At 37.3% G+C, this 12,460-nt stretch overlaps 1 protein-coding gene across 2 annotated transcripts in view; it reads right to left on the minus strand.

Annotated features, from left to right (window-relative positions):
• SEL1L3 (SEL1L family member 3) overlaps positions 1-12,460 on the minus strand; it is a 34,359-nt gene that overhangs the window by 3,101 nt on the left and 18,798 nt on the right. For both annotated transcript variants that reach the window (XM_074541828.1, XM_074541827.1), the window contains exons 13-21: positions 11,809-11,949; positions 10,644-10,706; positions 9,060-9,236; positions 7,389-7,516; positions 6,680-6,763; positions 4,286-4,376; positions 4,090-4,174; positions 2,275-2,384; positions 904-1,031 (exon numbers count right to left, since the gene is read on the minus strand). In XM_074541828.1, coding sequence (XP_074397929.1) covers positions 904-1,031; positions 2,275-2,384; positions 4,090-4,174; positions 4,286-4,376; positions 6,680-6,763; positions 7,389-7,516; positions 9,060-9,236; positions 10,644-10,706; positions 11,809-11,949 — 1,007 coding nt within the window. The remainder of the gene's footprint in view (positions 1-903; positions 1,032-2,274; positions 2,385-4,089; positions 4,175-4,285; positions 4,377-6,679; positions 6,764-7,388; positions 7,517-9,059; positions 9,237-10,643; positions 10,707-11,808; positions 11,950-12,460) is intronic.

The following is a 12,460-nucleotide window of genomic DNA, read 5'->3' on the forward strand; positions in this document are numbered from 1 at the left end:
CAGCCCAAGTGAAGGCAGAATTCAGACTCAAGCTCACAACCCCAGATGGTCCAGAACCCCAATGTATCTGACTAACAGTTTTATGTCCACTGGAAGCAATTTAGGGTACAAGTTCAGTCTAACTGCAGTGAAGAACAATTTCAGCAGACTGTTGGTGAAGAGACAAATGAGCTTTCAACGTTGGTGTCATCTCCACCTTTCTGGGTTCCTTGAGTGGCAAAACAGATGATAAAGCACACATTCATCATTCACAGCCTCATGTATTGAGCATTAGCTCCTGCTTCTTCAAATATTTGAAAGGCATTTCCACAAATTCACCAAATATTGTATAAGCATCACATTCCCACTGGGCCTTCCAACACCTGTTGCTTTACCTGGGTAAAGGAAACCCAAGTTCTGTACTGGAACCAGAGGACACCAGGTGGTTTGTCCATGAATAGTGCTGGCACAGGTCATTCAGGCAGCAGACCTGTAACATTCTCAGATATCCAATATTCTGTGCCACCATATTTGGACATATTTGCAGAATCAATAGAGAGGATTGCTGTTTTCCCAGTTACATATTTTTAAGTTCTGTATTAAATTATGCTACATTTAAATTCAGCTACTGGTTTGGACTGCATACAAATCACCAGTGCCTAACTTAGGAAATGAAATATATTGAACTGGAAAAGACCTCCTGGATTATTGAATCCAGTCCCTACTATTTCAGGTAACCACATATAATCAGGTAAAAACTGAAATATAATTAGGGAATTTAAGAATTTTAAGTATGTTGACCGTAACCTGCCTTAAATCACAAAAGTGAACAAAGTTAATAATTACAGGAAGTGCTGTCCTCCAGAGTAAATGTTACTCATGTGGAAAACCAGAAGATGTTGATTAAGGGTAAAAAAGACTCACCTGTAATAGAGCTCCTGAAGAAGTGATGTATTACTAGAATGCAATGCTTGATCAATTTCCAAGTGATCCAGAATGTAGGAAGGTATGGAGTTGCCCTCTTCCATGACAAGGGCCAAATTGAAGAAACCCTAACAGGTAAAAAATGCACACCTTTGAAACATTAATTTTTCATTTCTGTATTTAAGCACCAAGTATCTAAATAATTATAACTGTCTTCCCTAAATTTGTTAGTATAATGTGATATTCACTGAATAATTATGAGAGCCTTTTCTCCTAACCATACACTCAGGTAAGTACTGAAAATGCCAAAGAAACATTCAGATGTTGTGACACTTTTCTTAGCTCATATCTTTTTCCAGATGGTTTCTTTCTTATTTTGAATTGCTCTTTAAGTCCATTCACCATACCAAACTGACATTTTTTCTCCTAGGGAAATACAGAGTGAAAGCAGAAATGGATTTCTATTCTTTTACTGTTCCATTCCCCTTCACATAGCTCCACAGATCAACAGAATCGGAATAGTGAAATTGAGAGCAGAAATTTCCTCAGACAATTTAAGTCCTTAATCTTATGGGTTTGCTTATTTGGGCAAGTCTTAGGCAACCCTGTGTCTCTTCAGAGTCATGAAGATGAACACACATGACACATTTTACAGGATTCCCTAACACTTTGATTTTCATACTTTAAAGTAACTATTTATGCATCTCTTCTTTCCTTTGCCAGTTTAGCAGTAATATTTTATCCTAATAACCTCAAAACAAAACCACCTTTGACAAGTTCATATACAACACTCCATCTGGGGATATTGCCATAGGGACAGGGAGAACAGAATATTGCACCCAGCACACTCCTGTTCTGTCCTGAGAACGAGAAACTCAGTGGTGAAACACTGCATGTCTTTGGTAAGGTGACATGGTGTATTCTTTAGTTATAAAGCATTTTAAGATGAAACCTTTGTTAGGGAACAAAATTCACCCTGGGATTCACTTGGTATAATATACCAAGGGAAATGGGCTAGTCTTCTTTTTTTATCATAAAATGGGAGAGGATAGGACTGGAATACAACTCAGTCCATTCTTCCTCTTGCAATAGCAAAAATACTGAGGTCACAACTAAGTCAATTGCATCAAGGTAAGGTAGCATCAAATTAGGCCATTTACCTTTAGCTTACAAAGCAGCCTAATTCTAAGACCATTAATCTATGCTAAGTTTATCTTCTATTATGAAACAATAACTACTGACTCACTAGGCATTTTGAAATAATTGTAATCTATTCTAGCAGGTTTCTTTGGTGCAGATGAGGCCAAGCAGAAGAACCAGTCCCAGCTCTGATTGTTCCACACTCTGGTGGTTTGCCATGTTTTGCCATACCTGTGAATCCCCCTCCAAGGCAGCCTGGGCGTACATCCGCATGGACAGCTCCAGGTCTCTAGACTGGTTCTGGTAGCCATAGTAGTAAAAATCTCCCATCTTCAAATAAGCTGTGGAAGAAATCAGCAGAAGATCATTTAGATTAGTTGCAGCAATAGAATTACCCAACTATTAATGTGATGGAGAAATTAACAGTAATTCTGTTTAAAGCACAATACTAAAAGACAAATGTACGCTTTCTCTCTGGTTGTCTCTGTGGCCACTTTATATCAGCCTCCCACTGAAAATAATTATTCTTGATGAAATCTCTCTTGTTTCTCTTTAAGGAATTTAATAAATGACATTGCTTTTACAAAATCTGAGGCATGAGAGTCTTTACATTTCATTCCTTCTTCACTTGCTGAATCTGTCTTTGGACAACCTGAAGTCTTATTTAGTCAGATTAGCCCTACTAAACTGATGAAACTTAAAATCATGTCATCTATGTGTTTGCTCTGTACCTACACTATGGTGGCTGAACCTTTCCCAAAAGTTAGAAAATGTTGCTGCTGATAATTTCATTAGTTTCAAATCCAACTCAACCCAGGACAACAGTAGGGATACAATTCTCCTGGTCTAGAAGGGAGCAATGCCTAGCAAACATTTTACAAGCATCTTTCTGTGACATTGCACCATAGTGAAATGCATCAAAAGAGAGGGCACTGAGCCAGACAGGAGGAAGCATGATGATTTGTGCTACTGAATTTAAAAACTCCTATGACTGTGCCTACACTTACCTGACCTAAGCTTTCCTCAAATCATTTGAAACTCTTCTACACTTAGGCTTGTGTGTCTACACAAGAAAATCCCACGTGTTTTTACAGCGGGCTGAAATGGAATGACAGTTCTCTCCTGTGAGTCTGACCTTCAGAAGTTTTTCTCATGTGAGCTTGTACCAGTGGATCTACCAAAGGGTCAACCAAACTACACCTTGCTAAGGTGTCTACAAACTCCTCAGGAAAGCTAACAGTGTTTGTCAGTTCCTCTGGCTTCAGGCTATATCCACGTGGTATTCAGTTTCCACACTTTTAAATTTCCCACACTGTGTATTTAAATGAATAGCACGAATTATTTTTACACTCCACTTTTCCACATGCTTGTTACAAATGACTGTAAGAAATTCAGATGTGAGACAACCAGATGAATGTTTTCAAATATTCAGTAAAGCTTTCAGAGACACCAAAATGACTTAGCCATTGAAGCCCTAGGTGTAGTAAAATTTAAGGCCTGAGGAATGTAACTTATTTGCAAATAGACCTTAGAGAATCCTTTAGCTCTCCAAGGTAAGCTCTACCAAAGTTGATAAACTCTGTACCCTAAAAGGAAAACTAATAATAAATTAGATAAGGACTCCCTTAGTCTTTATTAGCTTCTCATGACTCAATTATGATATGGAAGTATATTTGCTTTTGGATTTTCCCTGTGATAAACCAAACAGCATGAGCTCCTAAAGTCACCTGCTTTTTTTTCTTAAACTTTGAGTCAACTGCTTAGACTCCTAAACATCTAGCCCTTCCTCAGGGCTTATTTTTTTATTTTATTAAAATTTTACCCATTTAATGTAATAAAAAGGAAATTTAAAAAAAACCTGTGCTGAAATAAACCACTTTAATTACCTTTAATTATCCTGATATTCCTATCAAAACATGAATGATTAGCAGGAATTTACCTTCCCTCCCTCAACCTGCTTACTCACATAGAAGTTGTGACAAACGCAGTCCTTGAAATTTAAAAAAAAGGTAACTTTAAAATTTAGAAAAAATTCCTTATACATACCAAACGATGGAGCATTGACTTGAGAAACTGAGAAATTGTAGTATCTCCAGACACAATCAGTTGCTAGGTATTTTCTTGCTAGGTCCTATAAAGAAAATAATTGATTAATTCATATCCCAGGTAAGAGACTAATGGTACACATTGTCATTAACAAAGGGTCCTTTCAGGATAATGAGTTGTGCATTCATTTACTCACTGGTCTTTCTTCACAGATGTGTGCTAAATTTGACTGTGACACTTCAATCCCAGTTTCAGCTGCTAAAATGTAATGCAGCAGAGCTTCATGCCTAATGTTAGATAAAATAAATTAATGAAAAGCCTTACAAAAATAACATGTATTTTACTTACAGTTAAAAAAACCCCAAAAGCACTAAACAAATGCATCAAATTGCCTACAAGGAAAATGCTGGTACAAAGTTTCAGAGCAAGAGGCTGGGAAACCCATGCAACAGCGACATACACAGGCAATGCTTGGTGTAACCAGCCAGGCTGCATCTCAAAAATTTGCAGCCCTTTTCCTCTTGCATTGAAGCTACTGGCTCCAGTGTGTGTTTACTCTAAGTGCCAGACTGATGGGAAAGAAGAATTGACACTAAGCCCAATTCTATATTTAAATGTTTCAGATAAAACATTCTTGAAAGACTCTACTCAAAGAAAATCTATAATCAACTTAGCCATGTATATATCTGTCTGTGTATATATGTTATATATCTTAACTTAGCTGCCTATATATCTGTATATATACCTGTGTATATATCTGTCTAACATTCATCTGAGTATTGCTTTGGTATGCTTTACCTTTCATTTATGTCACTTGTTTTTGTCTTGTCTTTTAAGACAGAGCTTTTTGAAAAAGAATTTCTCTCTTCATACTTTTGAATGTATGAATAGAAAACAGTCTCTGTCCCTCTAAGGACTTTATGCATCTCACTGACTGTAAAGCAAGTAGTAAAACTTAATATTGCATTTGCAGGCTAGCAATTCAGTATTCTGATATAGATGAGAGCATCTCTCATATTCTCTGCCACTCATGTACTCTATACTATGAAGACGACACATTTAAAATTAAGAAGAAGTCTTTAAAATCATGTGTGTAGTTTTAAAATCCCAAAACAATAAAAAGCCACACTTGGTGTACTTTTTTTCTTCTGAAATTTCCTATTAAAGAGTAGTGCTGCTAATGATTTTATCCAAAACACTAAGGTAAAAACCATGGCAAGTTTCAGGGTTCAATGGCTTGTTTAATTGGAAGATACAGTCAAAATACACATTTGACTTCAAGAGTAGCTGCTTAAGCAAAACCACTTCAAACCAAATTGTGAAAGGAGTTGCCCATACAGACCTAGCAGGTGTAACCTCCTGTTATCCAGATACTTTTGCATGATTACAAATTATTCCTTGTACTTGCCCTGTAATAACATCTAGAACAAGAGAGACCTGGGACAACAGAAGGAATTCAAGGGAAAGCTGGGAAATTGGTTGATCCTTAAGTGTCCAAGGGCAACTAAGAGAAGAAATTACATTTACAGCCTTTGCCTCAGTCTTTGAAGATCAAACTACCATGACAGACAGATGTGTAAAACATGTGTCTGCAAACAATGACTGAAGAACACATTACTTGGATGGACGGGCAGTGGAGCAATTTATACCTATGCAATTTACACCCTGGCATCTCAAGTAGGACTCCAGGACATTTTCCCTCCTAGCTGTTGAGCCCAGACTTTCTGGAATCTTTATGATCTACCTGTCATCTACTCGTGGACTGCAAAGTGAGCTGGGCAGAGTCACAGGCTTGCACAACAGAACATGCTACAAAAATATCAAGAGATTTTTCAGTGTTCAGAAGTGAGTTCAAGTCTAGAGAAGAAATGTCTGTGATGGACTGAGTGAAAAGACACTTCTAGGAATGGGTTACTCCAGAACATTCCACTGACAGCTTCTTGTAGATCTCCCTAGCCTGAAGCACTAATTCAGCACTTACAGGGGGAAGCTGCAGGACTAAATGAGCCATTGTTTTGATCACATATGACAGTCTGATGTTTGCACACACAACATCTGATGTTCATGCCTACAGAGGCTGCTAAGATGGAGCATTAACCTGGACACTATTTTGAAACCTCTTGACTGGCTCATTGGATATTATAGCCCCCTATTATACTTATACAAAAGACAATACTATCCATACACAGAAAACCCAACAAATCCAATCCAGCAGCTGGACTTCTCATGACACAGAAATATACAGAAGAGAGAAGGTAAAATAGAAGATTTGTAATAGAGAGAATAGTAAAAGTGAAAGGTGTTCCTCTGGTTAATCCAGTGCACATTACACAAATATTATGGAATGAGAACCACAGTTGACACAACTATTTCACACTACAAACCCCTTGTTTTTCACTTAATTATGTCAGAACTGTTGACTTACATTTTGGGTCAACTCCTCCTTCCCTTTATGTCAATGGAGGTTTTGCAACTGATTTTTGTAGTGCTACTGCTTTTTTTTTCTTTGCAGTGATGGCCCATTATTAATTATTTTATCTTGCTATAAAGTAAGTGAAAATAGAAAATATACAGAACAGAAGAAACATACCACGAAAGCTCCAGATAAGCATTGAGAGCTTTTCTGATTACATGACCCAAGTAGCCATTTTTCTCTGCAATGTGTTTTGCCCAGCTGTGGAATAGAACAAACAAAACCTGAATGGTCATGGCTCCAGTAATGTTACCCCAACACATGTAGATTCAAACAACACAAAAGGATATGAGATCACCATCTAACTTCTTCTGTAAGACAAACTCTGGGATTAAACAGTAATCACAGCAACAATTGACTGAGTACATGAAGTCCATTCATCTCTAAAAGTGTATTAGAGACATCCTATGTTTTTTTCTCAGCAATGTTTTTTTAAGAAAACAAACCGAAGTTAATAGGTGCTATCAAAAATTATCTGCCTATTTTCAATGCAAAATGCCAATTCTACCACATCACCAATATTTCTTGAAATAAAAAAATAGTGAGGCTTTGTTAGATAAAACATTTCAGAGTTGTTCAATACAATCTCTCTGAGCTGTTCTGGAAAAAAAAGTAGTAAAAGTACTCAATATCTCTTAAAATCTACTGGTTATCTAAATAATACACATACTCATGCAGATTGAATATTACTGCAGAAAAACCTTTTGCCATGGAGGTAAGCACTGTGAAGTACAAGGTATTTACGCCATGGATTTAAAAATCACCAATAATCAAAATAATAATATCAGAAATATATTCTCCTTTTATAAATGCTTTCCTTACTTACATCACAGCTTTTTCTGGATCTCTAGGGAAGTCTTCCATGTTTCCTGTGATGTAATATAGAGAGCATCGCAAAGTCCCTTCAATGTGTCCTCCTTGGGCAGCTTTATAGAAATAGCGTGCAGCAACTGTCTGTGAAGAAACAAGACACAATTAGCAACTCTGCATTATTAATCTTTTTTGAGATTTCTTCCTCAGGACCCTTTTCATCAAAGGCAGAAAAATAAGTAGCTAGCTAATGAGGACAAGATAGTTTAACTACTGTTAGTGTACTTAGATTAACTGAATTCTTCTAAATTTTTAATAGTTTAGGCTAGAGAAAGTTTTGAAAAACATATAGTTGGGTAATATATGGAACATCAAACAGAAAAGTGTCTAAATATTTAACTAACATTCACTAACACAAAAGTCTTGCATGCACTGACAAAAGTAAAATTGATTGCTCACTAGTAGGAAGATTATTAAGGCATCCTGGAGAACAGAACTTGTGATGCCAAATAAGGCTGTGGAGCAGCAGCAACTCTCTGTATGTTCAGCAGACCACAACTACAGTGCTCAAATCTTTGAAACTGGTTTATAGAAGATAACACAGATGGAGTAAGCAGGGCCAAAGCTACAGAAGTGGGAAGGCTGTGTGACTCCACATTTTACCCTCAGGAATAGTAATTGATAAATAAACCAAACCAGCATACAAACAGAAATAATTTATTTCAGGAAATTTTTAACCATCAATGTATGCTTGCTGTTAGTGAGCATGGACTACACATTCCTTCTTGCCATTGGCTTTGATGAACAAAGAAACCTGGGCACTTTTAGGTGTACTCTTATAATCAGTCCACTCTGAAATGTGTTCTTTGGTCCCTGGGGAAGGAAAATGTGTTTGCCAGATGCACATGTGGGTGAGCACTGCTGCTGCGGGCAGCAGAAATACAGAAATACGCATTGTCTGGAGTATATCCAGATCTCAGAACTCAAAGGCCACACTGGAAACATTTTTTAGCTTTAAGTATGAGGTCTGACAACATTTATTACAGTCTACCTCATTACATTTTTGCTGCTGTTCATACACTTCTAAGTTAATTAAACCAAATATAAATAAAGTAGACCATTCCTATTAGGGGAAAATTTATTTTGCACATATGTTAATGGGTTCTGTCACAGAAAAATAAAATACTGCTGTCTACCAGGACTGTATCAAAGAGTCACATTTTCAAGTCTGGATTGGAGAGCTCTCACTGCAGCTCTGAGGCTCACAGAAGCTGTGTGAATGTAGCATAGCTGTTCATGGGTTCAGGGACAAGGTTGTGCTTCTTTCAGTTATTGTGGAATCCCCTCCCTAGAAACTTTCCAATCCAAAACTGAGAACCTGAAAGGTCACATGATGTGAGAGCACACACTATCCTTCCTGGCTGCTGTCACTGCAAGGGGTAAAACCTGCACCTGTTTTGTTTCTAAATCAAAAAGAACAGAAACACATGCATATAATTTTGACTGACATATTTGAGCAACATCTCTCTCCCTAAGTAATTTGACTGAATCCCCCAGTAAAATTCTTCCTTGTAATAAAAGGTATCAAAATCTAACTTAGGGTGAACAGAGCAATCTCAAGAATGAGACAAAAACTTCTAAATTTGGGCCCTAATGAAAGAAATAGTACCATTAAATAATTACTCACTTGATTTCTACCAGGTACTCCAGGGTAAATGCCATCCAAATACAGGACACCAAGGTTGTATGATGCATCTGGATTTCCCAATTCTTCAGCAAGTAACCAGTGCTTGGCTGCTTTTTTGTAGTCTCTTTTAAAATTGTGGTAATACCATCCTAATCCATTCACTGCCTGGGGCAAGCCCTTAGGGAAGGAGAAAAGCAGTCTCAGGTCACACATTTGATTCTGCTTTTTGTCACTTATGGGCTTAGGGGTTACAAACCCTTTTTTTCCTCACTACTTTCCTCTGTGGCCTTGCATATACAGTAAGGAATAAGACTCCAGTGTCATCTTATTCTATAGAGTCTCAGCCATGACTTTCACTTGTTGACAAGAACAAACTGTGACTATTTTCCCCCTGTCTCCTCTTCAAAGCTAAACAGGACACTTGTTCTTGTGAATTCCCAGAAACTGATTGACGAGATTAGCAATCAAAAACCCACTTCTTTTAAACTAGAACATTTCCTTGAGAATAAATAGAAAGCAATGTACACAGAACTTTGTAATGCTGTTTTCAAAATGCACCAACATCATACAGATCAGCTTAACATATTGCTATCTGCTATTACTAAGTTGCATCTTTGCATCTTGGCTCAAGAGAAAGTCTTGAGACAGTTTTTACTGTTGTTCCAATGAGTCACCACCTCCTTGTATAAACTGGTGGATCATATGGGGCTGTAAGTATGCCAGCAGTGTTACTAACTTGCACATTAAAATGCAAGAGCTGTTAAACTTTTCAATAATTATGATGTTGTTTCTGTATAGAAAATGCGCATTGGAGCACAAGAACCCAAGTATTTGAGTTCAAGGAGAGTAAGGAATTGATGTCCCTAGGAGTCTTCCAGGAAGCTGTTCCTCAGATCCTGAATCAAAGGTATTTTGATCACATCATAAAAGCGCCTCAGTTTATTTAAGCCTTTCCCAAACAGGTAGTAGAACAGATAGTCTCTCCTGTTTCAAAGGAATCCCAGAACTGGCACAAATCTTTTCAAATAGTGGTCAGCAGTAAAGTCCTACTGTCATAATCAGTCATTTAACAATTCTGGTTCTAAGAGGTAGGAATGCATTCAAGGTCTAGGCACTCTCATTTTTATTCTAAGGACCAGATCATGGCCTGGGTAACCTGGCTGTCCTAGATCATTAAATGGAGTGAGGCTCCTCTGCCCTGTGGTGCTCAATGTTTCTCCCTGCTATGGAAATAAATCAGGAGACTTTGGGACATCCAGGTCTTCTCCCTTTATGCTTGGGAATATGAGGCAAAAACATACTCCTGGATCAATTATTCAGTCTGTAAATCACTTAACTAACATCAAATTCCACAATATATAAGTAGAGAGATTTTTTTTTCTTTCACAGAAATTTTGGCTGATTTTGAGTGGTCTAGTCTCCCAACTTGGGCAAATAAGGTTTTCACCATTCATGGTGATAACACTGGAAGAAGCAAGCAGTATGACCCAGAATTATGGTAAAAGGCATTTTATATAAATCAGAGTTCATAGCTATTAGCACCTAGTACAGAACTACCACAGTGAAATATTTATTGTATTTTACCTTGGCTGCTGCTTTCTTCATCAATTCCAATGCAAGTTTTATATTCTTTTTCACACCTTGACCCTAGGAAACGGATATGTGAAACAATCATTGTTTACAAATGCAGGCTGATAAAAATTCACTTACGCACATCCAAACTGCCTTTTAATATTGATACTATTACCTACTAAGTGTCATTCTGCTTTAAACAGTTACAACAAAACAAGCAGCTTTGTGTTCATCCTTCCTTCACAGCTTTAGAAAATCTCAGTGATGCAGTCTAGAAACAATTATTTCACCAGTATATTCAAGTGATTTTTATGGGTAAATAATATCACAGATCTTTAAGCGTGAGCAACTAAGGAAGAATAAATAGCATTTAAAGGGGCATAGGTTGTGCACAGTTAGGCAGTGAGTAAGAGCTCTCAGCTCTCCTGAAAAAGGATGTTAGAGTGTCCTCACAGGAAATACACAGCTGTTATACTTATGCTGTCCACATAAAATAATTTTACACACAGGTGAAACAGATTATGTGCGTTCAAAATTAACACAAGTAAAACTTAAGCAAACGTTTTCCAGAGAAAATCCTCCACTGTCAAAGGAATGAGGTGAAGACCTAGCAGTTCCTCACCACCTAAGCTTTACTGCTTGAATGTCTTAGGGGTGACATCACCTAGATGATACACCTTATTTGACTCAGGTGAGGTCAGGCTTCAGTTTAGCATCTTCTGTCTACTGCTTCTAGCAGGGAAAAACTAACTGCATGCAGGGATAATTTAATTCCAACTGAGGAATTAATTCCAACTAAAAAAAAAAATCCTAATAAAGGGCATTCTAAGAAAGGATTAAACTTTTACCCACACCTCTATACCAAAGCCTATGCTTACTAGCTGGTTGGATTCTTGAGGTGACAAGACACTAGGAAAAATTACGATCCACAATTTGGGTGGTATTTAGATCCTGAATATGGATAGGAATAAAGTAAGATTGTTTTTAACTTGCTCTTTTTAAATTTTTTGTGCCTCTTTTTAGTAAAAATCAACATTAGCTTCATACCTATTGATTGATTTTCAGAGTAAATGCAAAAGCACTTGTATACACTCTTACCATGTGTCACTGCAGATAACTTAAAACATCATGTTAAAGGAAAGACTATTTTGAAGTGAAAACATCAAATATAACTTACCTTAAACAACACAATGGCGTAATCATATATCAACACTGGATCTTCTGTTTCTATTGCACCCTTTGCATACCATTCTACTGCAGCTTCAGGATTTTTTGCCACTCCTTGTTGGCCCCAAAACAGCATCTGAGCCAGACGTTGCTAAAAGAAAATAACTTAAGTGGTAATGCTATAAATGCTGGTATTGAAACTGGAATTGCAGGAACAGACTTTTGCAGGCTTAGATGCATTTCAAACATGAGAAGAAAGTAGAATATACCCTCAACAGTTTGAAAACAACTGGTTAACAGGAATGTTCAGAGAGCTTTTCAGTGGTGGAATGTACTGATGCTAACTCTACAACAGACTTATTTTTACAGCTGTCAGTATCATAGAGTCTGGATTGATTGAAGTGCAGGGGTAAGTGACAGATTTAATGCAGGTAAATGGCTCAGTATTACAATATACTGCTACTGGTCTCAGATCAGCAGCAGAATTGCAATGTATCAAATACAAAGCCAGGGAAAAGGATCAGACAAAGAGGTTGCCAAGACCTGAAGACTCTTCCCTTGTGCCTTGCATCATTGTTACAGCTTTTGCATGGTTATTGGATATTATTGAACAGGAACATGACAAGTAGTCCAGACTTGGAAAAAAGAAGCAATTCTGGGTG

The sequence above is a fragment of the Zonotrichia albicollis genome, chromosome 5 (assembly GCF_047830755.1).
Source record: "Zonotrichia albicollis isolate bZonAlb1 chromosome 5, bZonAlb1.hap1, whole genome shotgun sequence".
Taxonomy (NCBI): Eukaryota; Metazoa; Chordata; class Aves; order Passeriformes; family Passerellidae; genus Zonotrichia; species Zonotrichia albicollis.